The following is a 26,076-nucleotide window of genomic DNA, read 5'->3' as shown; positions in this document are numbered from 1 at the left end:
TAGAGACAAATAAATCATACTAAAATAACAATACTTTCTCATTATTAATAATCACATTTCTACATTCCCTGCATGTATGATTGTTACATTGTGTTCCAGGGCATGGACATACAGACTAATGTTTGTTCAGTGCATTACTGCATGTTTGATTCAAGGGAAGGAAGAGTTGATGAATGCAAAACAGTGGACCTGAGGGGAGATGGAGGGGAGAAGAGCCTTATAGCTCGCTGTGCTCCATCTTCTCCCGACCCACTTTCTCAGGAAGGGTCTGTGTCATGAAGGTGAAGCGGTCCCTCTTCAGGTGCTGACGAGGTACCTGCTCCAGTCCGATCGCCAGGTAATCTCCCTCTGGTCCGTACTGGGGCCACTGAACCAGCCCGGCCCCGTTAGGAGACCTGTTTACACACAGACGTACACACACACATAGAGATGTACACACACACACACACACACACACACACACACACACACACACACAGTATATGAACACAAGAAATTCCAATGAGGCATTCTACATGTTATGCATTTTTGTTCTAGAAACTGGATGGAGAGCAGATTTCTACCCTGTATGAGCAAAGTTGCCCCAGTAGCTCATCATGGTTCTGCTTAGCTGTTCATCTTCCTCTGTGCACGAGGCTGAGAAAAAGTTGCAGAATTAGAAACTGAAAATACCATTCAGTATCTATGGAAAAAATAGGACAGGCTAAAGAAATAATAATGAAAACATAAAAATAATTCTTCAGTGAATAGGTACACAGTGCGTGTCCAATAAAGAGGGGTCAAACCGAGTCTTCTGAAAGAGAACAGTACTATACATATATTTTAGGGCAGAGCTATTCGATTATTAGATTGAGTTGTATTTACCATCAATTATAATATGGGATTGAGTAGTGTAGCAGTATCCCAAAACAAAACATAGCTCGTCTCCATGGTCACTCCCAACAAAGCTTGGCCTCATCTTCTTAAGAACGCTGGGAGATTTCTGGAACTCATACAGGTACACAGGGGCGCCTGCATCTGTTGGGTGGTGTAGGACAACAATATTAAGGAGAGTGTGCATCTGGTAATGGTGGCTGATTCAATGTTACCAAAGCCATTGAGAAGGTTGTAGTTTTCTAGAAATCCTTTTAAATTTCATTAATCTAAATGTCCCTGACTCCTGAATTCTTACCTCTGTGGAAGTTTGCCGTCTTAAGGGCTGGAATGGTGAACATCAGGTCCCCAAACAGCTGAGTGAACCCATCCCTCATTTTCACCCGATCTCCAGAGGTTCCCAGATACTCATCAGCCACCAGCTCAGTTATCCACTTGTCTTTGGGCTGGAGAAGAGAAATAATGTTCATATTGATACAGAAAATGTACAGTTTTGAATAATCAGTAATGAGATGAGGCAGTGATCAGTTTGACATTGCATTAATGCAATACACTGTAGTATGCCAGGTAGTGGCAGAGTGCCATACAGTGATTGATATGACACTAGTCAGTAACTGCATATCTATGTTTTAGAAATTTTACATAATGTCGTCTGAGCAATATCTGTGCAGGTGTTTTCTTACATCAGGGTAGAACATGGCCAGAAGAGGCATAATCTGCTCCCTGTCCACTCCATCCTCCCAACCTGGCGGAGCAAAGAACTTCCACAAGAGAACACATTTGTCATTAGCTTCTCTAACCTCCCTGAAAACAACATACTGTATATTTGGTTTAGAAGTGGCAGAAATCAATGCGCAACCTAACTAATCTGACAACATGGAGCCGGTTTCCCAGACACAGATTAAGCCAAATCCAAGACTAAAAGGTATCTTCAATGGAGATTCTACATTCAAAGTGTGATTTAGTCCAGGACGAGGCATAATCTGTGTTTTTCACTACTGAACATGCTTAGGGATCTTTGTTTCACACGTGAATTAACTAACACTATCGCTTTACATTTGATTAGACAAATTGTACACAATAAAAAAAGAAGAATTCTCAACTGTACTTTCATTTAGACCTACTTATTCTACGTTTGGAAACAGATACATGATTTTAAAGTTCAACCGTGGCAAATGAAGTCATTCGGCCTAATATTGGATTTTCACATGATGTCAAATCATTGTTAAAAGCCAACTCACTCTTGCTAGCAGATAGCCACCTTCGTCATCATTTACTCCAGTCATAAATGGCACTTTGTGTATCTCATGATTTCGGAGAATCTCCTTCCCTGACTTGGGAAGGAACTGCCCATCAACAGTCACACCAAGAAATATCGGATTCTAAAAAAAACAAGATGGTTGAAATGGTCAATAGTTAGAAGTTGCCAGGTGAAAGGAGAGACAGTAAGTCAATATTACACTACTCCTCCAGAAAATATGAACACAAGTTATTACCCTCTAAGGTTTTTAATAGTTTACACATTGTCGGCAGCTAAGTATAAGTGAACACTCAGAGTTATTATACCCATGATATAATCTTATTGAAGGTGCTATTATGTCCTGCAACAGTAGGACCATGTATTTTATACAAAACACTTACGTACATGTATGCTTTCACTGTCCTCTACATCACTTTGGATTAAAAAAAACGTTGCTAAATGTCATACAGTATATTTTATATTATATTAGCAGAAACATTGGTGATAATATCAGTTTGGTGTCCAGGATATCTCACCTGTTTTTGAAGGTTCAGTATGTCATCAACAGTCAGTTTCATCACACACTCTGCAATCTTCTCTGTAGTGGAGATATCACATCCAGATATGTTTGCCACCATCTATTAGCAAGACAGAGGATATTAATTATGTCCTGCAAATCACTGATTCATGGAACTGAATTTGGTGGGAACACTGTAAATATGGGACCTGGGCTAAAGGCAGGGGGTTGGGATTGAAGAGCATATCCACTTCTGCAGTGCCACTCTCAGCTATCCCACCATGGAACAGGCCAGCAGACAATGGAGAGAGATGCTGGTAATGTTAAATAAATAAAGTCAGTTTCACAAGACTGAAGTCTCCTAGTATGAAATAATCTATACTGTGAATGTATTTGATAAAAGAAAAAACATGCACAAAAACATATAGCAAAAATATAAACAATGAAAACATTGTAGAACTACACCTTTTTGCCTTTCTGGAGTGTGTGTGTGTGTGTGTGTGTGTGTGTGTGTGTGTGTGTGTGTGTGTGTAAGTAATCCTCACCAGTAGAGATACGCTCACTCCTCCGGCAGACTCCCCAAATATGGTAACAGTGGCAGGATCTCCCCCAAAGTTGTGGATGTGTTCCTGGACCCACCGCAGGGCTTCCACATTGTCAAGTAGACCCATGTTCCCTGGGGCAGACTTGTCTCCTGTGCTGTATGGAACAGATTACTTGGGTCTCCTCTTTTATTGAGATTCCTGACAATCCACATTCATGTGTTCAACAGCAGATCCAGTCTTACCTGAAGAAACCCAGCAATCCCAGGCGATATTGAACCATAACCACAACAACATCCTGATAGGCAGCCAAAGCAGAACCATCATATGATGATACAGAGCCAATGCTATATCCCCCTCCGTGGATCCAGACCATTACCTGGGAAACATATGCAATACATTCTGTCCATAGGCCCACACATTTCAATTCTCTACACATGCATTATCCTGTTGCTTTTGATGATCAAAGCCGTTTCTCAATGCCATGATAGAAGCCAGTATGGAAACATCTTCACTGCACAGTTCCACTGTACACTTAAAACCACTGTCACTAGTACGGTAACCATTATTACTAGTGTTACAATGATGAACATACAGTACATGGGATTTATTCACTGTGATATCAGCTTTACTGACAACTAGTCAGGTTTGACAATAATAATCAAATACCTTACAAATCACTTTAATAGCATGCATATTAGAGAAATGTAAACTGTAAAGAGCATCACTGACTATATGTTTTTTAAATATCTATTGATGTTAGATTCAACTGGGTGAATGGGATGAACGACAGTCATCCAATAGTCTTTCATAGAAATACAGCTATGCTCATTAAAAGAATGTCATCCTCCCTAACTTTGAAAGGTACCACTGGTTTCAACAGTATCACTGAAAATAACCCAAAAAACTGTCTGTAATTTAAAAACAACTATTATGGTTCAGACTGTTAGCTACAGTCCAGGCTCTAAACTACAATGTGTCAACTGTTAGACTTACAGGTAACTTGGCATTCTCAGAGGGTTTAACCGGGGTGTAAATGTTGAGGTAAAGGCAATCTTCTGACACCTCTGGAAGATCCATTTTGATGGAGTAATTGCCCATAAGGTCGATGGTCAACTGTCTGTCTTGAACACACCTAAAAATATGGCATATCATCAGGTTTTTGGTTATATTGCATTAATGGAATGACATGAACGTATTTGTAGCAGAACAGGTCACCTTTTCAAAGTTAAGTTGGACAAATTATTTTTTTCATGGAATATATTTATCTAAGCCTTATACAACCAGAGACCTTACACAACCAGAGATGAAAAGGTGTGTTAATGTGACCTTGCTGGGTCTTACATGAGAGGCTGCTGGGTGGCATCCCTCACTCCCTCCCATCCCTCTGCAGGCTGGGGCGGGGCCAGTCTCAGAGGGCCCACAGGTGGCTTGGCAAACGGCACGCCCAGGTAGGAGTGCACCACCGTCTCCTTGCCCTTCACACTCAAGTACTGTCCTCTCAGACCCCCCAGTTTGGTCTGGACCACCGGTCCTGTTTTTGGTCTGTGAAGAAATTGCCATTGGGCATTGTTCACACAAATACAAAAATGTACCTCAATTTACAAAGTGTTGACGGTCAAGTATGATTTCTGCTAATTGTGAAGCAAAAATGTAAGCAATCCATTAATTGAAAGCCTATGTTCCTTGATCATCAAATTGAGTTGAGTTAGGATCAGAGGGAACGGCAGAGAGAACAGTGGCAACCTACAGCTCGCTTTGCTCCATCTTCTTCAGACCCAGACGCACTTTCTCAAGGAGTGTCATGAAGGTGAAGCGGTCCCTCTTCAGGTGCTGACCAGGTACCTGCTCCAGTCCGATCCCCAGGTAATCTCCCTCTGGTCCGTACTTGGGCCAATAAACCAGCCCGGCCCCGTTAGGAGACCTGAGTATGCACACGCATGTGCATGTGCGCGCACACACACACACACACACATACACACACACACACACACACACACACACACACACACACACACACGTGATTACAAAGAGGCATTTATGTTTATTATTATTTTTTGAAACTGGATGGAGAGCAGATTCCTACCCTGTACGAGCAAAGTTGCCCCAGTAGCTCATCATGGTTCTGCTTAGCTGCTCATCCTCTTCTGTACATTTGCCTGAGAAAAAAGAGGCAGATTTGGAAGCTGGTGGTGAGTGGAAATACTATTCAGCATCTATGGAGAAAAGTATCAGAAGAAGGTCCTTTGTCATTGCACAGAGTACAACAAAATGTATGTCATGCTCTAGGCAAGGGTTCAGAGCCTGGAGCAATTAGGGGTTCAGTGCCTCGCTCAAGGGTACTTTGACACATGACAAGCTGGGGTTTGAACCCCTAAAAGCCACCCCTAAAAAGTAGAAAAGTAGGCAGGGTAGAAAAGGAGAAAAGTAGGCAGGGTAGAAAAGGAGAAAAGTCGGCAGGGTAACAGACTAGAGAAAAAACTAGAAGTTATGAATGTAACCCGGGTTCTCTGAAGGAGATGAGGATGAGGTTACTGACAGATAGCTCTTCCTACTGCTCATCCAATATACTGTATAGCACCTAGCAATGATATATTACATCTGAACCCAACAGAACACCTTTGGGATGTGGTAGAACAGAAGATTCACAGCTTGAAAGTGCACCTGAAAAATCTCAAAGGAATGTTTCCAACATCTTGTGGAATTAATGCTACAAAGAATTTAGGCTGTTTTGAGAACAAAGGGAGGCTCTACTACCCAGTATTAGTATAGTGTTCCTAATAAAGTGTTCTGTGAGTGTATGTGATAGGGTCTGGTGAAAAAGTCCCCAAGTAGGGCAACATCATTTTTCAGTTTATTATAGATTGTAAAGCCCAGTGGCAGGATATTCACCACAGTCCACAGGGTATCAGAACCCCAGACGATACTAGATTAGCTAACTAGCTACTAGATTGAGTTGTATTTACCATCAATTATAATATGGGATTGAGCGTAGCAGTTTCCCAAAACAAAGAAAAGCTCGTCTCCATGGTCACTCCCAACAAAGCTTGGCCTCTTCTTCTTAAGAACGCTGGCAGATTCCTGGAACTCATACAGGTACACAGGGGCGCCTGCATCTGTTGGGTGGTGTAGGACAACAATATTAAGGAGAGTGTGCATCTGGTAATGTTGGCAGATTCAATGTTATACTAAGGCCATTGAGAAGGTTGTAGTTTTCTAGCAATCCTTTTAAATTTCATTTAAATGTCCTGACTCCTGAATTCTTACCTCTGTGGAAGTTTGCAGTCTTAAGGGCTGGAATGGTGAACATCAGGTCCCCAACCAGCTCAGTGAACCCATCCCTCATTTTCACCCGATCTCCAGAGGTTCCCAGATACTCATCAGCCACCAGCTCAGTTATCCACTTGTCTTTGGGCTGAAGAAGAGAAATAATGTTCATATTGATATAGAAAATGTACAGTTTTGAATAATCAGTAATGAGATGAGGCAGTGATCAGTTTGACATTGCATTAATGCAATACACTGTAGTATGCCAGGTAGTGGCAGAGTGCCATACAGTGATTGATATGAGACTAGTCAGTAACTGTATATCTATGTTTTAGAAATGTTACATAATGTCGTCTGAGCAATATCTGTGCAGGTGTTTTCTTACATCAGGGTAGAACATGGCCAGAAGAGGGATAATCTGCTCCCTGTCCACTCCATCCTCCCAACCTGGCGGAGCAAATAACTTCCACAAGAGAACACATTTGTCATTAGCTTCTCTAACCTCCCTGAAAACAACATACTGTATATTTGGTTTAGAAGTGGAAGAAATCAATGCGCAACCTAACTAATCTGACAACATGGAGATGGTTTCCATTTTTACATTTTTGGCATTTAGCAGACGCCTTATTCCAAAGCGACTTGCAATCGATACATTTGACTAAGCAAGTGAATCATAAATTCACCAGTCGTAGCAGGAAGAGTAATCTAGCTCAGTCCAGGGGCCACTGGCAGACGTTGTGATAGAAAACTGTTACATCATAGTAGTAGTCCACAGTGTAGCTTATGAGCCCTTTCCATGGCTGTGTCACAGTAAGTGTACACCTATTGTCTATGTTTTTCTGTATATACTCTGTCAACTTTAACCTTGCACATGCTTTGTAATCGTTTCCCAATATACTTTTATTTCTCTAAAGGAGGGCTCTTCCGGAATATGAACGCGGGACCTCTCGCACCCTAAGTGAGAATCATACTGCTAGACCAACGAGCCACTTGTTTCCCAGACACAGATTAAGCCAAATCCAAGACTAAAAGGTATCTTCAATGGTGATTCTACATTCAAAGTGTGATTTAGTCCAGGACGAGGCTTAATCTGTGTTTTTCCACTACTGAACATGCTTAGGGATCTTTGTTTAACATCTGAATTAACTAACACTAAAGCTTTACATTTGATTAGACCAATTGTACACAATAAAAAAAAAAAAAAAACTCAACTTTATACTTTCATTTAGACCTACTTACTCTACGTTTGGAAATAGATACATGGTTTTAAAGTTCAACCATGGCAAATGAAAATCATGGCCAACTCACACTTGCTAGAACCCAGCCACCTTCGTCATCATTTACTCCAGTCATAAATGGCACTTTGTACATCTCATGATTTTGGAGAATCTCCTTCACTGACTTGGGAAGGAACTGCCCATCAACAGTCACGCCAAAAAATCGCATCTGTCCCATCTAAAAAATAAAGACAAGATGGTTGAAATAGTCAATAGTTAGAGGTTGCCAGGTGCAAGGAGAGACAGTATGTCAACATTACACAACAAATAAAAAGTTGTATAGAAAATATTAAAATAAGTTATTACCTTATGATGTTTTTAGTAGTTCAGATATTAGCTGAACACTTTGTTGTTTAGTTGTACTCTTGATATTTACTTATTTAAGGTATCTATGTACGGTAGGTATCTATGCTCTCACTCTCCTCTACATTGCTTTGGATAAAGTAGTCTGCTAAATGACATATTATATATATATATATTATATTAGTAGAAATATTACATACTAATATCGGTTTGGTGTCCAGGATATCTCACCTCGTTTGGAAAGTTCAGTATGTCATCAACAGTCAGCTTCATCACACACTCTGCAATCTCCTCTGTGTTGGTGATATCACATCCAGATATGTTTGCTACCATCTATTAGCAACACATAGGACATACATAATTGTGCTGCAAACCATTGATTAATGGAACCTGAATTTGGTGGGAAGACAGTAAACTACAGTACCTTGGCCACATGTAGGGGGTTGGGACTGAGGAGCATATCCATTTCTGCAGTGCCACTCTCAGCTATCCCACCATGGAAAAGGCCAGAAGCCAATGGAGAGAGAAGCTGGTAATAAATAAAGACAGTTTTAAGAGGCTGAAGTCTTCCAATATGCAAGAATCTATACTGTGAATGTATTTACGGGGTAGTGGTGGTCTAGTGGATAGTGAGTTGGACTTGTGATTGGAAGGTTGTGAGTTCAATTCCCGCCTGAAACCACACCACTACTAGTGTGCCCTTGAGTAAGGCACTTAGCCCTCAGTTACTCCAGGGGGAATGTCCCTGTAATTCGTAATTGTAAGTCGCTTTGGATTAAAAGCGTCTGCTAAATGGCAAAATTATTTATTATTATTTGATCAAATATACTCTGCAGAAAACATTGGCATCAAATGGTACCAATATAAACAATTAAAACATTGTATAATTCTTTATCTTTCTGGAATTGTTCTAGATATCAATACAATATAAAAACATACTGCACTCCAAATGTATCTTGAACATTTTATCCACAATATTAATTGTTAGATGTAAAACAATTGTGTAAGGTTAAAAATATCTAAATATATCTTTGATTAAATAATTTGATATACAGCAAAAGACAAGAACGTAATTTATTCCTTTAAACATAATATCAGTCATAATTACAGTTTTTAGTATAGTGAACCTGATAAAGTACATACAAGATAATAAAAAAAAAAGATAAAGTGTGTGTGTGTGTGTGTGTAAGTAATCCTCACCAGTAGAGATACGCTCACTCCTCCGGCAGACTCCCCAATTATGGTAACAGTGGCAGGATCTCCCCCAAAGTTGTGGATGTGTTCCTGGACCCACCGCAGGGCTTCCACCTGGTCAAGTAGACCCATGTTCCCTGGGGCAGACTTGTCTCCGGTGCTGTATGGAACAGATCAGAGAACACAGAAAAACACTGTGTACCCAGGTGGCTGAATGCCTCCATGCCACGCCGCATTGATGCAGTAATTTGTGTATCGAGTGCATAAATGAACATACTTTACAGAAGGTCGACATTTCTGTATTATAAATCCTTTTTTAGGTTGGTCTTATGTAATATTCTAATATTTTGAGATACTGCATTTTAGATTTTCATGAGATGTAAGCCGTAATCATCAACATTAAAACAAAAAAGGCTTGAAATATTTTACTTTATGTGTAATGAATCTAGAATACATTAAAGTTTCACTTTTTGAATTAAACTAATTCATTAATTCAACTTACTGAGTGATTTGTTGATGACATTTTTGCTTTTTTGTTAATTTTAAGAGTGTCATAGCAAAGGGTGTGAAGACTTATGCACGAGATATTTCTGTGTTTAAATTTTAATACAATTGCAGAAATGTAAAAAATAAAAACGTATTTTCACTTATGTGGTATTGTGTGTGGATTGATGCCAATTTTAAAATTATTATAAATTGAGTATAACACAACAAAATGTGGAAAAAGTGAAGCGGTGTGTTGACTTTCTATAGCCACTGTATATGTTATTTAATTTATTTAGTGTGTCTTTATTGAGTGTGAGTGTGTGTAAGTTCATCTACCCCCACCCCACGCCGATGAAACACCCCTCTATCGAATACTCCAACCCCCCAGACAAAACGTGTGTGTGTGAGGGGGGGCACAGTAAACATTCATCTCAAAAGTCCTAGGGCCGGCCCTGGTTAAATACGATCCAGAAACGTCTCAGTTTGGTAATAACATTAAGAGCCAAGCATGGCAAGACTTTTGCACATTGCGCCGGTCACCCCCTTCCCCCCAAGTTTTCTAACAAATGTATTTTAAAATATTTTTTCTCATGCTAGTATAGCCAGATAAAAGTATTAAGTCAGTAAGTAAGTAAAACTTTATTTATATAGCGCCCTTTCCAGCACGAATGCACAAAAAATATCCGAAAAGTGCAATTTAAACATCAATGATTAAAAACAAAAAGGGGACAACATAAACAGAACATAAACAGGATAAACAGGAACAATAAGAAGGCTAAAGCTGACTGCCGGCCTGCCTAAATGTAAATTAGATGTGTCTTTAATTGCCGCTTAAAGATTAGTTCTGAAGGAGCGGCTCTCAGGTCAGGGGGAGGGAGTTCCAAAGTCTTGGGGCCGTAGAATACAGGAAATGACATCTACTCTGTTACATTTCTGAGCGACAACCACCAGACCCCTATTAAATTGGACCCACCCACTTGTTTCCAACTCCAATGCGATGATAAACTATATCAATAGTATCCTTCCCTTGCTCTCTAACTTGATACTAAACACCCATTGGTCATAATGACCAATATGATTAGCTCTCAGGGCTACAGACAGGGACAGATTACTTGGGTTTCATCTGTTATAGAGATCTACATTCATGTGTTCAACAGTAGATCCAGTCTTACCTGAAGAACCCCAGCAATCCCAGGCGATATTGAACCAGCACCACAACAACATCCTGATAGGCAGCCAGAGCAGAACCATCATATGTTGATGCAGAGCCCATGAAGAGTCCTCCTCCGTGAATCCAGACCATGACCTGGGAAACACAGGCAATACATTCTGTCCATAGGCCTGCACATAAAAGGTAATTGGCAGCCACAATTTCCCAAAAATCTTCGCTGCACAATGTCCCTATACACTCACAACTATTATGTTACAATGCCAACCATACCTGGGATCATTCACTAAGGTAACAGTCCGACTGGCAAATGAAGATTGACTGTCATCATCAATTAGCTGTCAGTCATGTCAGTTGTATTTGAGAAATGTACACTGAAAAGTTATTGGCATTACTGAAAATGACACAACATTTGTCTATGTAATAATACGTAAAAAAAACATCTGTAAGCAAAATGTTCCTGCTATTAGACTTACAGGCAGCTTGGCATTCTCAGAGGGTTTAGCCGGAGTGTAAATGTTGAGGTAAAGGCAATCTTCTGACACCTCTGGAATTTCCATTGACCAGGATAGCATGTCCGCAATGTCTATCGTAATCTGTCTGTCTTGAACACACCTGAAACATAGGTTTTGGGTAACATTGCATTCACTAACATTGCATTAACCTTATTTATGTGATTAATAACTAATTTAATGCCGAGTATTGCTTGGGGCAGGTCATGCTTTTTCAGTTCAGTTGTGCACATTTTGAAATCACTACATTCACTGATTGTATTTCATATAATTAGTTTATCTAAGCCTTATACAACAAGAGACTTCATTGAGATGAAAAGGTGTGTTAATGTGACCTTGCTGGGTCTTACATGAGAGGCTGCTGGGTGGCATCCCTCACTCCCTCCCATCCCTCTGCAGGCTGGGGCGGGGCCAGTCTCAGAGGGCCCACAGGTGGCTTGGCAAACGGCACGCCCAGGTAGGAGTGCACCACCGTCTCCTTGTCCTTCACACTCAAGTACTGTCCTCTCAGACCCCCCAGTTTGATCTGGACCACCGGTCCTGTTCAGTTATATAGATGGTTTTAGGGGTATGTTGTTTCCTATGGTTATAGTGTCTCTAACGTCCTAGCTGTGGTAAATCAAGCTCTCCAAAACGCTCCGTTATATTTATTCAATGTGCTTATCAAAGTCATTGAGTCATTGTGAGTTAGGAAGTATTCACTTCTTTTGTGCACTTTATGTTTCCTCTTCATCTAAACTAGCCCCATCTGTGAAGGTATATTAATTGTATATTTTAATTTGGGTAGCATTATGCCTAAATAATATTCAAATGAAAATACAAAATTAATAGGAGCTCACAGAGGGAACTATTTCACATCCATCAGTCATGTATAAATCATCTGTTTCTGCTAAATAATAACTCAATTTACGGCTTTGTGCCGAACAAGCAAAATCCTCTCTGGTTCCAGGCTAGGTGTGCCACCAAACCCAATCAAGAACCCCAAAACAGAGGAGGCATGAGGGGCAGTGATTGCAAACACATTGCAACACATTTGAGTAAGAACTACCTGATCCAGCAATGTAAAAACAAAATGTGCAGGAGTCCACTGAGATACATTATGAATTGATATTCATAATCAGTAACCAACCCACTAAAGGCATTAAGGCAGAGTTCAATCTAACAGGAGGAGTCTAGTAACCCCACCCTTGGAAAAACTTGACGTGCCTGTCTACTCACTTTCTCCAATTGCCTCCAAATTAAGCCGATGTTATAATTGTTTTATATTATGGGATGTTACGCAGAAGTTATACGTCTAACCAAAATAAAAACAGTTTCAAATGATTTCGATACTAAAGTTGTAGCCTTAGTCTTTGAAGAGCAATATCGTACGATATCATTGGAAATTGACTACGAGCTATGTTGCATGCAACTATTATGGGAATAATAGCCTAGGCACTACTTACCGTCCAATTCTGCCGTAGTATACAGAAACAATATGTTAACTGATAGACTGAGCCAAAGCAAGCCTGTTAAACTCTCCATGGCTATCGGACTCAAACACGAGCTGTCCCAACACCCCTGGTTCCTGTTATGCAACCCCGATCGCAGCAAGTTGTGTGAAGGTGCGCCTCGAGTGACAGAGTGCGTGTGTTTATGTGGTTGATAAGCTTTCAGTCAGTGCAGCTAATAAGGTTCAACTGTTCAATAGTGTCCTGACCTCGAGGTGGAAGTCGTATCGTATTCTTTCTTAACTGTGCCTCCTAGTACCAGGAAGTGTCAGAAACTTCAAGTGTCAACACAGTTGCATATTTTATGAATCATAGTAGCAATTTCCATGCACTGTCTGTCCTGTGTTGTCCTGTTTTTGCCTGTTTTTGCATTTGTATTTGTACTTGTTTTTGTTCATGTATATGTGGAAAAAGCATAAATGCACCTTCTGTAAATGCCAAAACAAATTCCTATATGTGTCAAGCATAATGGCAATAAACTTTATCTGAATCTGAATCTGAATTTATTCAATCCAGCATCATGTGTGAATGTAGCAGATGTATATTTTATTCCACTTGTCATGTCCCGTCTTTACCCTGGGACCGCCCCCCCTGTGCCCTGTAGATCTGGGGCGGGACCCCGTCTACCCCCTCAGTGAAATGTGTGTGAAAACTGCAGTGAAATGTGACCCCAAATCCCATTTTTTTGCCGACACGCGACTCAGGTCTGATTTATGCATGACCGTGGGAACAGCGCAAGTCACATGAAACTTTTTTAAAATCCGAACTGGGTGGCGTTCAGAGGTGGTATTACATCGTTCAGAGGTGGTATTACATCGTCCAGAGGTGGTATTACATCTATATATCTATATGATAGGGTAGGGTAGGGTTCAGAGGTGGTATTACATGATCGGATACATATCTGATATTTAGCAACGCGCCCGCGTCTGAACTGTCAAGACGTTTACGTCACTCTAGCAGGGTTGCCAGATGGGATTGACAATTGACAGCCAAACCAGTCTAAACCGCTAAATCCAGTAACCCATTCGGCGGTAACCCGCCCCCATCTGGCAACCCTGCTTCTCGACGCACGCTCTTCGCGCCGTTCTGCTTTATAATGACCAGAGAACGTCTCGCGACCCAGGAGTCAGGTCGTTTACCTCAGGAAGAATAACGGCCGCTCCAGGAGAACAGGTGAATATACATTATTGTTTATTAAACAGGTTAATATGTTATAGTTATTATACATTATTATTTATTAAACAGGCTACTATGTTATAGTTATTATACCGTATTATTTAGTACAAAACAAGGGCAATGCCCGGCTGTTTTACAACATCTAGTAGTTAGTCAGTTTTTCGACGGTCGTCAGCACACAGCTAGCTATAGCTAATCTAATCTAGCACTTTAAGCCCATATTCATAGCAGCTACCAACGGTAAACTGCTGATAAAAACACAAATAACGCCTAATATAAATTATAACTAGTAGTTTAGCCACTAGCAGTACTAGTGAGATGTTATCTTTTATTTAAAATGTTTTTTATTGAGCCAAAACATTGTTCACATCCATTATGTTGTATGGACGCTCATTTACATTTATACGAAAGAGATTGACGTAGGTCTAGGTCTTAAGACGACTTAAGACATCTTGACAGACAAAATGTCATATTTTGGTTCATTAAGACATCTTAAGACATCTCAAGACAAGGTGATGGCTGGGTATTAAATCGCAACGTAAATGGACGACCGCAGCCACGGATATTTGGTAAACAGCTAAAATAACGACAATTCTGTCTGTGTCCAAACATATATGGACCTAACTGTATACTATAGACCTATGACAGTTAGAGGTTACACCAACTTCATCTCAAAATGTGTCCTTATTACAGCTACAGATGATATGATAACAAATCATTTAGTCAATCCACTTATAAATACAGTGTACGGTCCTGTTGCAAACATCGACATTTAGCTACTGCCCAGCTAGTACAAGCTTTATGGTCTGAGGAGGTCAGCTGCTGGGTGCTAATCAGTCACACAACGTCGCCAAGGAAGGAATTCGTGCAGTTTCACCATAGGCAGTGCTAACGCTATGGTTAGCTAGCGCTACACGCCAAAATAAACTCATCATAGCACAACCACTCGATCGGTAATATAACATGTAGTGATGGCGAGATGATATGAAGCTTCATGAACTGTTGAAGCTTTCCATCCAATTGGGTCACACATGGGCCGAAGCTTCGTGTTGCTTTATTTGCTCTACTGCGCCATCAAGTGGACAATAAATGTATAGTGTCTATGTGTTTTAGTATGGTCATCACATAACACATTGGTCACAATAACAATGTGACAATGACAATTTCGTAACAGGGAAGTAGCTAACTAGCAACACCAGCTTCATATGTAACTTAAGATTTTAGATTGAACTTTAGGAGAGTTTTTATGAGTTCGGGAACATCATCTTTGTACAAACCGTTTGGAATATAAAATATTTCAATGAATTACAATGTTGCAAGCTACAGTTGTTACAAACGCTAGCTAGCTAGTTTAGCAATCTTGGTTACTAGATTGACAGAGGAAGCTCATTCACTTGCTGATTCTGTTGATTTGTTTTCAGATGGATTGAGGTATTAAATAGTGAACTATTACATTCTGACAAGGACAGTTGAGTTTGGGTATAAATGGTAAACTGATAGTAGACCTGTTTCGTGGGCCACAATCCTTTTACTTACACACTAAAGTAGCTATATAATTAACATTTGTTTATTTCTTTGTCAAAGGAGGAGACTTAGAATGAGCTTCCACAAAGAGCTAAACCACAGAAGTCATGAGAATCCTGGACCGGAGACCTCATCTGTCAACTCCTCTGACAAGATGGACACAACAAGAGCATGGAATGCCACCATGGATGGCATCCATCATTCAGGAGGGAGTCACTCTGACTTCAGCTTCCCAGGGGTGATGCCCCATACAAGTGGTGAAGGAGATTGGTCAGAGCATGGCAGAGAGGCTGGGTCCAGCAAGATGAACCCTCACTGTGCCACCATGGATGGCATCCATCATTCAGGAGGGAGTCACTCTGACTTCAGCATCCCAGGGGTGATGCACCATACAAGTGGTGAAGGAGATTGGTCAGAGCATGGCAGAGAGGCTGGGTCCAGCAAGATGAACCCTCACTGTGCCACCATGGATGGCATCCATCATTCAGGAGGGAGTCACTCTGACTTCAGCATCCCAGGGGTGATGCACCATACAAGTGGTGAAGGAGATTGGTCAGAGCATGGCAGAGAGGCTGGGTCCAGCAAGATGAACCCTCACTGTGCCACCATGGATGGCATCCATCATTCAGGAGGGAGTCACTCTGACTTCAGCTTCCCAGGGGTGATACGCCATACAAGTGGTGAAGGAGATTGGTCAGAGCATGGCAGAGAGGCTGGGTCCAGCAAGATGAACCCTCACTGTCCCACATACAGATTCTGTTACCCACTACCACACAGTCCTGAACCGTCTCTCCCTAAATGCCCAGTTCCCACTCATCCGGATTACATGCAACCACAGTCCAGTGTGCCTTACCATTTCCTTAGCCCCATGCTCAATTTAACAAACAGTAGCCATCCGAGCTCACTCAGTGGCTCATGGACTGATGGAGGTACTGCCCACCGTGGTATGATGCAAGTAAGTACAGATTCTAACCAACAAACCGCTTGAATAACCTCAGCATCCTCAATCAGTCTGTAGGCCTACTGATTATTGTTTTGTCCAGGGTGAAATCTATGATGCTGTTGCAAGTATTTGCCCAGACGACATTCCTTGGCACACGCAAGGCGCAAGGCCCAGGACACAATTTCAACAGGACACCATTGCAGAGGTAATACCCCATAACCTAATGGACATCAGTCAGCCAGTAAGAAGATTTCAAACTAGTGTTAAAGACACAGATAACTTTATTCAATATATAATAGGTCCTGAGTTTCTTTTATTCTTTTTTGAATGAATGAATAGGGTGTGAATAGGGCCCCAAGCTCAGACAGAATGATATAATGTAGGAGCAGTACTCTATCTCAAACACAATTGCCATGACCTCTCCAGGGTTTATTGATGTATGTTTGTGATAAGCAATAGAAATAATGTGATGTTTAGATGTACTGCAGCTCCTTACATGACCAATACTTGGACTATTCTGGATTGTCGACAACCGCAATGATAATCATCTTTGTGTTTATGCCATGGTCGAGGCCGATGGGCCACTCGCTATGGATCTGCAGCCCTGCCTAGACCAGCTTGGGGAAAACAACACAGTGAGTCTTTAGGCAACTTTGAGTGAACACAATATTTACTCTGTCTGTTACTTTCCCAGAGAGATTAAGTCTATACAGTATGCAGCACAACACGACATCCCAAAAATTCTCATCAATATCATGACTGACGCCCCCCACACTCTCCTGTTGTCCAATCAGCTCAGCTCTGGCTACAGCTACGACCACATGCCTAGTGGACCCTACCATTCACAGGTCAGTGACAAGTTAAAGCCTTTTGCATAGATGGGTTTGAGTGAATTTACATTTTCACAATGCACTCAATACAAGACTTTAGTTCATTTGAATATATCAGCAGCTTACAGCCAATGCACATTCCTCTGTTTTTTCTGACACTGTTCTTATTGCTAATCAAATAGCTAATAGATAAGAGTTCTTATTGCAATTTCACATGATGACGACATCATTTTATCCTGAATCCTGCCAGTATCACCAGGCACTGGTTCCTTGGTACTCCGATGCCCTAGGTCTGGTCCCAGATGGTCAGCCCAATGGACCTGGCATACAGTAGGAGCAACCAATGTTATAATAACCATCTCCTAGCTGATCCATTTGTCATACTCAAATCTGCTGCAGAGATTATTAACAGATCTATAACAGATATCAAAATATAACAAAATCAATATTACTTTATTAATCCCTGCAGGGAAAGTTGCCACCTTGGCTATTGATATAAAACATGCATACAACAGACAATAACAATAACATCACCATATTCATCCAACAACTTACATAGCAATGTAGCATACAGTAATAGCATACAGCCCTAAGGTATTACACCAGATGCAAATCAACGCATGAATTGATACAAGCAACCGACCTATTTCCATCCCTCTCTAGAATTGGGGGATCTTCATGGGACAACACATCAAAGAAGCCCTGCAACTGTACCAAGTCCCAGTGTCTTAAACTGTGAGTTTAATCACTATTAACTTTCCGTATTACCGTATTGACCCGAACAAAAGACCGTCTTTTTATCCCGGAAATACGTCTGAAAAAGATGCATCGTCCTAGAGTCGCCCTAGAGTTTTACACGTCAATATTCATTCACAACAACGTATGGCGCCAAAGGACTGTTCCCCACGCCAGCCACCATGTTTCTCCCTCTCACACACACCCCAGTGACAGGTGCCTGGAGAGATGGAGAGACACTCGGACCAGCTCGGACAAAGTGGCTCTTAAGTTGGTCAAGTTAACAAACAAACTTATACTTGTAGTTAACGAGTTATAAAGCCACATTTAAGACCATGGTGATCAATGAAGCAGAGGCATCAAACAACTGTTGAGCAAACAAGAAATATGATATTACAGAGTGTAATAGAATGCTAAAAGTCAGAGAAAAGCGTATTGCGGTCCACAAAGCGGCCGCTTCCAGGAGATTGACAAAAGTATGTGACTGAAAAACGTAACAAATGTATGCCCATACCCCAAGATGATAAAAATAACCTACATTGCTTTATTCAATGTGAATACAAATGAAATGATTTTCTTTATTAAAAGATTTGGTCTTCAAAAAAGTATTTTTCCAAAAAGTTGTCTTGAAAAAGGGGGTTCGTCTTATAATCAGGGTCGTCTTATATTCGGGTCAATACGGTAATTGTTAGATATAATAATATACGTTAAATGCTGTTGTATATTTACTATGTTTTATACTTACATAAAAACAATTTTAAATCATATTTGATTTACTCTGGGATGAAGAATTGTGTTACGTGTCTGAATACTGTACCTGCGTCAATGTGTGACTGCAGATGTGCATGCCATGACATGTTTTTGACATCTCATCACAGCGCATATTGTTATGTACAGTATAACCTCCTGATGGATTGAAGATGGCCTCATTACTGTGTAATCTTTCAAAGTTACTGCGACTGCTTCGCCAGAGGAGAAGTCTGCAGCAACTGCAACTGCATCAACTGCTTCAACACCACGGAGCATGAGATGGAGAGATGCAATGCTATCACGGTATAATATTTTTAAATTTATTTTTTACTTACTGTAAAGTAACTGTATTGAAGTTTCGCCCTCTGGGGGAGCTCTTGGTTGGTCTCCTAAATGAAGCTAACATTAGTTCAGTTAGGCCCCTCTAAGTCAATTGTTTAGACAGATGCATAAACACAGTCACAGGCTGTAGAGAACAGAGTTCAGCAAGTTAACGCTCATATGTAGCATCCAAACAGTTGTTCTGGTTGTGATCATGCCAGATGGTTTTGTCCAACATGCCCAGCCTCCAACCGATAGGTTGCTCTTTATGTGGCTTATCTGTTAAGTTATGGGCTCCCTAAGCAAGTCAAGGCAAGGCAGAACATAACAGAATTAACAGATTAACAGATTAAACATAACAGAACAGTCTTCAGCTTGTTTAAAAAATGGATACAGAATACAGATACAGCTGACCTAATGTTTTGTGACAGCTTGTTCCCAACCATATTATATAACTGCAAGTTGTATTCATTTAACTCTGGGCAAGGCGCTCAAAAGAAAATTAAAATGTTCATGCAGTAAATGGTTAAACTGACATGAGTGTCCTGACTGAAATGTTGCACCTCCCCACACCCATTAGCAAAAGTTTGTTAACCTTAAACTGGACTGTGGTTTAATGAGATAATAAATCAATTAACATTATATCATAACCCATACATGATTAACATTGTAAATAATTGCTGACAAAAGTTCCATAATGCATCTTTAACCTTTATTTATTGAGTTAAGGTGTAAAGATGTAGGGAGACCAGGTTAAGAAGGCAGCTCCAATTATAGTAAAACAGACAAACATTCTGGATGATGCATCATTTATTTTTCATTACGTTATGTATCTGTTGTTGAGGGGTAGGGATAAGAATAGACACACAGTGGTCCTGTGGTTGTTCCTGACAGCCACTGTATAACCTGAATTAACTAGTCATGGTTATTATTGAACCATTCAAGTGTTCACTACCTGAGGTGAGGCGGTCAGGTAATTAGTGGAATCATTATGGCAGAGTGCCTCACTAGAGTGACGCACACAGCTTCACCAATCTGCTCCTCTCATTTAATGACTGTAGTACATTGTTGGTGTTTACAGAGCCATGTTTGCAGTGTCACTCGATATCCGGTTGCTTCTTACAACGTTTGTTGACATTTACTACCTCAAGATTTGCCTGGATCGAAATCCAGAGGCCTTCAGACCAAAGATTGGCAACGGAAAATCAGGGGAGGTCAAAGGTCGTCACAACAAGGGCTGCAACTGCAAACGGTCAGGCTGTCTGAAGAACTACTGCGAGTGCTTCGAGGTACAGTATGGAATGAGAATGACTACCCAGTGCACTTGGCAAGCCAAATCAAGTACGGTACTCCTTAATGTAATAATGTCCAGAAATTACTTTATTGTCCTATGTCCATGAGCACCATGAGCACCAACCTATTTTTGCTAAGTTTGTTACTCTAAAAGTAAGGGTTGTTTGGTTTAATGAGGCAAGAAATTGATGGATGTAGGCATTTGCGTATAATATTCGAAGCAGAACTGCCATACTACTAAGCACTAGGCCTAACACACGGCTGTGTTATCCCCATTGACCCTTGCAGGCCAATATAAAGTGCTCATCCACATGCAAGTGTGTGGGCTGCAAGAACTACGAGGACAGTCCGAAGAGGAAGACAGCCCAGGAAGACAGCCCAGACACAGTGTGCGACAGCCCAGACACCACCTTCTACAAGAAGGCCAACTGTCAAAAGAACAAGTGAGGCCTTCTAATATCAGTCTCAACCACTGAAATATAGCCGAACACAACACAGAGATGAACCGAACTGAGCTGAGCTGTACTGTACTGTGTTGGCCTGGTCACGCATCCTCCATAGTTTCTGACACAGTGCTGGAAAGGACAATGTGAAAATATCTGAGCCAGCACAGAATAATTTGGGGATGTCCTGTAGTTTGTAATGCCCCATACAGTACATCACATCAATGCCTTCTTTCAAGTGTTTTTATACAGCTTTAATCACAAAAATTAACAAAAAAAAAGTGTTGTGAATGATTATCAGGCCAAACAATCCATGAAAGTCAATTTGAATTAAAGGTGCAGGGTGTAAGTTTGTTGGAAATGTGCCACCACTGGCCTTCGTGGTGAAATTCAGTGTGAAGTTCCAACCTCCTCACTGATAATATAACCCCCTGAAATGGACTTGTAGTGTCGGCCATTAGCTGTTGTGTTTCTGCATGCGCACAAATTTGAGGAGACAGAAGGGTGAAAATCGGCCCACTCCCCTGGCCAGTAACAAGTAAGCTTGAATATTACTTACTGGACCATTTAAGGTGCTTCTGGTTTCAGTTAAATCCAAGGTGAGCAAAGACAAACATCTGCAGTCATCAAAAAATCTAAGGCCTTGTGTCAATGGCAATTTTGTTGTTGATATAATGATGATTCAGAATGGTCTCTTCCTTTCTTTTTGTCTCGTGACTGACTGTGAATCTTGTCTTGGTGTTGTTGTTGTTGTTGTTGTTGTTGTTGTTGTTGTTGTAATGATGATTCAGAATGGCCTCTCCTCTCACTGACTGTGTCTTGTTGAAAGCTCTACTCTACTCTCTCTCTCTAGCTCTCTGGTGACTGACTGTGGGTCTTATTGTTGATAGGTGTCCTATGGCGGGCATCACGCTTGACGTAGTGGAAACCACATGCGGTTGCATGTTGGCCCAGGCAGAGGCGGCCGAGAAGGAAGGCTACACTTCGGTTCAAGCTGAGAGAATGATTCTGGAGGAGTTCGGCCAGTGTTTGTCACACATCATCGGGTCAATATTTAAACCTACTAGCTTGTAGGGAACGGAACTAGGGTGGTTTTCATGTTGGTTAGATAGTGTTTGTTTCAGATTCTAACCCTCAAGAAATTATATTTACACAATGTTTGCTTTGCACGTTCAGTTGGATGTTAATCTCGATTTGTTCCTTGTTCGTATTTTTGTATTTATTAACATAATTATTTATGTATCTGCACAATAATTTATTTAATTTATTATATTCATCCACTCACTCACTCAGGTATGAGTCTCAGAATGCATCTCTGGAATCTCTGTGTCCTGTTATTTGTTTGAAACATTAATGAAAAGATAGTATTAGATTTCATTGTTCATTGGAGAAGTGTCTTCTTTTATTGGTTTGTTTTTAAGATTGAGAATGTGTGTCACTGATCTGTTTTATTCATTATGACCACTTTCCCTTCTACATCTGTTACAGTAACCACAATGTGATCTTAAGAGATGCACAAATAAAACAACATCACCGATTGTGTTATTGACTTTGAAAGCTCATATCTCTTCATGTGTTCAACATGTTCCTCTAGTCCTGTGTTAGGGTGGTTTTCATGTTGGTTAGATAGTGTTTGTTTCAGATTCTAACCCTCAAGAAATTATATTTGCACAATGTTTGCTTTGCATGTTCAGTCGGATGTTAATCTCGATTTGTTCCTTGTTCGTATTTTTGTATTTATTAACATAATTATTTATGTATCTGCACAATTTATTTAATTTATTATATTCATCCACTCACTCACTCAGGTATGAGTCTCAGAATGCATCTCTGGAATCTCTGTGTCCTGTTATTTGTTTGAAACATTAATGAAAAGATAGTATTAGATTTCATTGTTCATTGGAGAAGTGTCTTCTTTTATTGGTTTGTTTTTAAGATTGAGAATGTGTGTCACTGATCTGTTTTATTTACTATGACCACTTTCCCTTCTACATCTGTTACAGTAACCACAATGTGATCTCAAGAGATGCACCAATAAAACAACATCACAGATTGTGTTATTGACTTCGAAAGCTCATATCTCTTCATGTGTTCAACATGTTCCTCTAGTCCTGTGTTACTAATGAATGTATTTGAGAGGCCAATAGACAATGTTGAGCAGTGATGACTGATGACTAGGAAAATATTATATATATATATATATTTCTCTAAATAAGTTGTAGATTAATTGTAATCTTAATCTTTATCTAAATCCCAAAAACAATTTATAAGCCACAGATCGTATTGACTTTCATTATGGCAGTAGTGGTCTTGACGTAAGCTTTTGTTTTTTCAAGCTAGCATAAACAGCTTTCCTGAGAGCTCCCTGATTCCCTACAGGCTGTCTCACACAGGGGGTAGTATTGAACCTGAGACCCTGTTGCTATTGATGAGAATAAAAGGGGACAGGAACATTGGCCAAATCATTCATGGTTTGGTTGGACTGAAAACAACTACCTCTTTCTATGGCAGATATGGTAAGTAGGCTAGATTATGTACTGCAAGTATATTACAAGTAATGGGATTTAATAACTTTTGTACCAGAACTATCCACTATTTTCAGGAAATGACATTTGTAATTGTAAACTTGAATGTTTAGATTTCTGATAAATGCTGAAATGTTGCTAATTTAATTTCTTCCTGTCTCTAGAGGGCAAGAGCAACAGTTGTATGGACTTGTACGATCATAGTGATAGCTTTGTTTATGGAATCTCATCACGCTCAAAAGGTAGTGTTTCATACAGTTTCAGCTAACAATTGTTATTATTATTGTTATTATTTTTAACAGAAATATTCTGAAACACTTAAAAGTAAAGCAACTACAACCAGGTGACTTAAATTAGACATTGTTCCTCTCAACAGATTAAACTGAATCCGAACCACTGGGGCCCACAGTCAATGCTGTATCTCAAAGGAAAATGTAAGTCTTGTTTCCGCTGTAACTCCCAGATTTCTGACGTCATACCTGTATTTATTTTGGTTTCGCTGCACCCCACTAGTGTGAGGTTCCCTAGGAGCTTTATTACACTAAGATCATCTTAATCCCATTGTAGGCTAGACAAAACATGATCTACTTGGAGTGCTATTAAGCTCAGGGAAAACTCACTAAACTCACTCACAAAATGGTGGATAGTTTTGCTATAAATGTAATGAAATCCCATTACTATAGATTTTTCGAAAGAAGTCAATAATTGATATGGTATTTAATGCCTTTCAGATGGGAGAAGATTTGTACCTGACAGTGATGACAGTATTTACAAGTCAGGGTCGATTGGCTTGTACAGAGTAATCAAAGGTCAGTCACAATGTTGTACAACTGACTAGGATGTTATTCAATTACATTACATGTTTTTCAATTCTTATTACATGTTATTCAAATTGCAACATCATACAACAAATCATATCGTTAGCCTCATAGCATAATTGCCTAAGTCATGCTTCACTTGTGGTCAGCCGAGCCATCTTTGTATGTACTGTCAAGAATGCCTAACTAACCACTTACTCTAACATTGGCTTTTCTCATAGGATTCCAGAGGTTGAGATCACTGGAGTTCAGAAAGCCTAGAAGACTTATGGCCACTTAGTATCTACTCATCCAGTAGAGAGGAGTCATATTTTGAGATATAGTATACTGTATGAATTATGTTACTTTGAAGAATTTTCTGAGAAAGATGATTGATTGATACTGAAATATTTTCTAAATGTACATTTTCAATGCATTGTTGATATTCTCCTTGTATGTTTAAATGCCATTATTGTGATAATATTAAGATGTACTGTTCTGAATAGAGCAATGATGAATGATCACCCATGATTAAAATGGCTTAGATATTACTACTGTCACGTGTCTTTTGATTTTGTCATTGTTGTTGTTGTTGTTGTTGTTGTTGACATGTCAGTAGTAAGTATTCAGTGTAGACATATCTGCCTCACACACAGAGGAGATGTGTGTGAAATCTATTGTTGTTTAACACCCAAGATCTGAGATGTGTTCCTTCTGGCATGTGATATACAGTATGAGGGATTGAGAATAGCCTCACTGTACAAAACGCTAGAATCAATTTCTGGCACTATGACACAATTTCAGAAAAACTGCAAAATTACTGGACAACATGAGTCCCTTGTCTGTGGTCTGCTCTAAGTAAAAATGCCCCCTAGAGAACTTCATCTCAAAGTCAAGGACATTTTCTGTAGTCTCAGAGATCTCTGCAATTGTAAGTTAAGGATTTGTATCTTAATGATCTGTTTACGAAGAATAACAAAACAATTAGTTCTAGATACTAACCCTTTTAATTGCTCATATTAAGGAAGTTGTGCAAAGGCTGTTTCGGTCAGATAACTCTTTTCACAGAGCAATATTGTTGTCTTGGTGCTACAGAATGACTTAACACATACATGTAGCATATCCATCTTCTACGGCTAAGCTATGAATGTTACAGAAATGGGATCAGAATACAGTACTGTATTGCTAAATGAAAAACTTGCCATGCTCATATTCAATGAAAAAAAAATATAAAGTCATCAGCAATTGAACTTCCCCACTTCTCACATTCCTGTACATAGTCAGATCATGATGAGTGATCCAAAACTGCCATAGTTACTACCTATGTGGAGCAAATGTGAGAACAAGTTGAACAGCATCATCTACTGGGTATGTGAGGGTAATAGAAGAACCATTGCAGGTTCAGCTTTAAGGTAATAACATCATATAAACAGAGGACCTGGTTGGGCAACCGATAGTACCACTTCAGTTTCAACTCAATAGTGGAGCGAAAATGGGAGTCCTTACTTGAAAATGTTTTGTAAGCAGATAATTACAAGTAATACTGTACATGTACACAAGATTCATAACATGCTGGATATCGAAATGACGCAGATGGGCCATCTTGTGGTGAATCCTTAACCTAAAAATAACTGAAGGGTTTTATACAGCATACCATTAAGGAATGTGGAGGGAATGTCTCACATGAGGCAGAGCTACAACAATGTAGTGATTCAACTGAAGTTAAATCAAACAGTTCAGTAATGTTTTGCATTACTTAGTGTAAGCCTATGATGGGAATTATTTTGGCAATTCCAAATATGAGTTATAGAAAAATGAATATCTGTATGTAGGCTACTGTCATTTGCAGAACAACTGCTCATTCAGGATA

At 40.0% G+C, this 26,076-nt stretch overlaps 1 protein-coding gene across 1 annotated transcript; it reads right to left on the bottom strand.

Moving 5' to 3' along the window:
* Positions 1-203: 203 nt before the first annotated feature.
* On the bottom strand, positions 204-11,419 carry LOC308170186 (fatty acyl-CoA hydrolase precursor, medium chain-like). Its single transcript, XM_080544947.1, has 23 exons — positions 11,344-11,419; positions 10,872-11,005; positions 9,220-9,373; positions 8,444-8,548; positions 8,251-8,352; positions 7,748-7,894; positions 6,825-6,902; positions 6,440-6,587; positions 6,139-6,288; positions 5,259-5,331; positions 4,923-5,096; positions 4,517-4,717; positions 4,169-4,307; positions 3,418-3,551; positions 3,176-3,329; positions 2,840-2,944; positions 2,650-2,751; positions 2,115-2,255; positions 1,557-1,634; positions 1,172-1,319; positions 865-1,017; positions 564-636; positions 204-395 (listed from the first exon to the last, which is right to left on the bottom strand). Exons 2-23 carry the CDS (start codon positions 11,000-11,002, stop codon positions 218-220), a joined length of 2,868 nt encoding a protein of 955 aa, XP_080401073.1. The 5' UTR covers positions 11,003-11,005; positions 11,344-11,419; the 3' UTR covers positions 204-217.
* Positions 11,420-26,076: the final 14,657 nt, after the last annotated feature.

Source organism: Nansenia antarctica (assembly GCF_963989245.1).
Source record: "Nansenia antarctica genome assembly, chromosome: 14".
In the NCBI taxonomy this organism is placed as follows: domain Eukaryota; kingdom Metazoa; phylum Chordata; class Actinopteri; order Argentiniformes; family Microstomatidae; genus Nansenia; species Nansenia antarctica.
The sequence above is the reverse complement of the archived record's forward strand: the minus strand, read 5'-3'. Positions and strand labels throughout refer to the sequence as shown.

What these genes read in the sequence shown, in the direction of transcription:
- LOC308170186 (XM_080544947.1), bottom strand. Translation starts at nt 11,002, where the DNA reads ATGGTCTGGATTCACGGAGGAGGACTCTTCATGGGCTCTGCATCAACA. An exon ending in TACTGAACCTTCAAAAACAG is followed by an intron (nt 2,256 to 2,649) that starts GTGAGATATCCT and finishes TGTTTTTTTTAG; the next exon opens with AATCCGATATTTCTTGGTGT. An exon ending in TGGCCATGTTCTACCCTGAT is followed by an intron (nt 1,320 to 1,556) that starts GTAAGAAAACAC and finishes TCTCTTCTCCAG; the next exon opens with CCCAAAGACAAGTGGATAAC.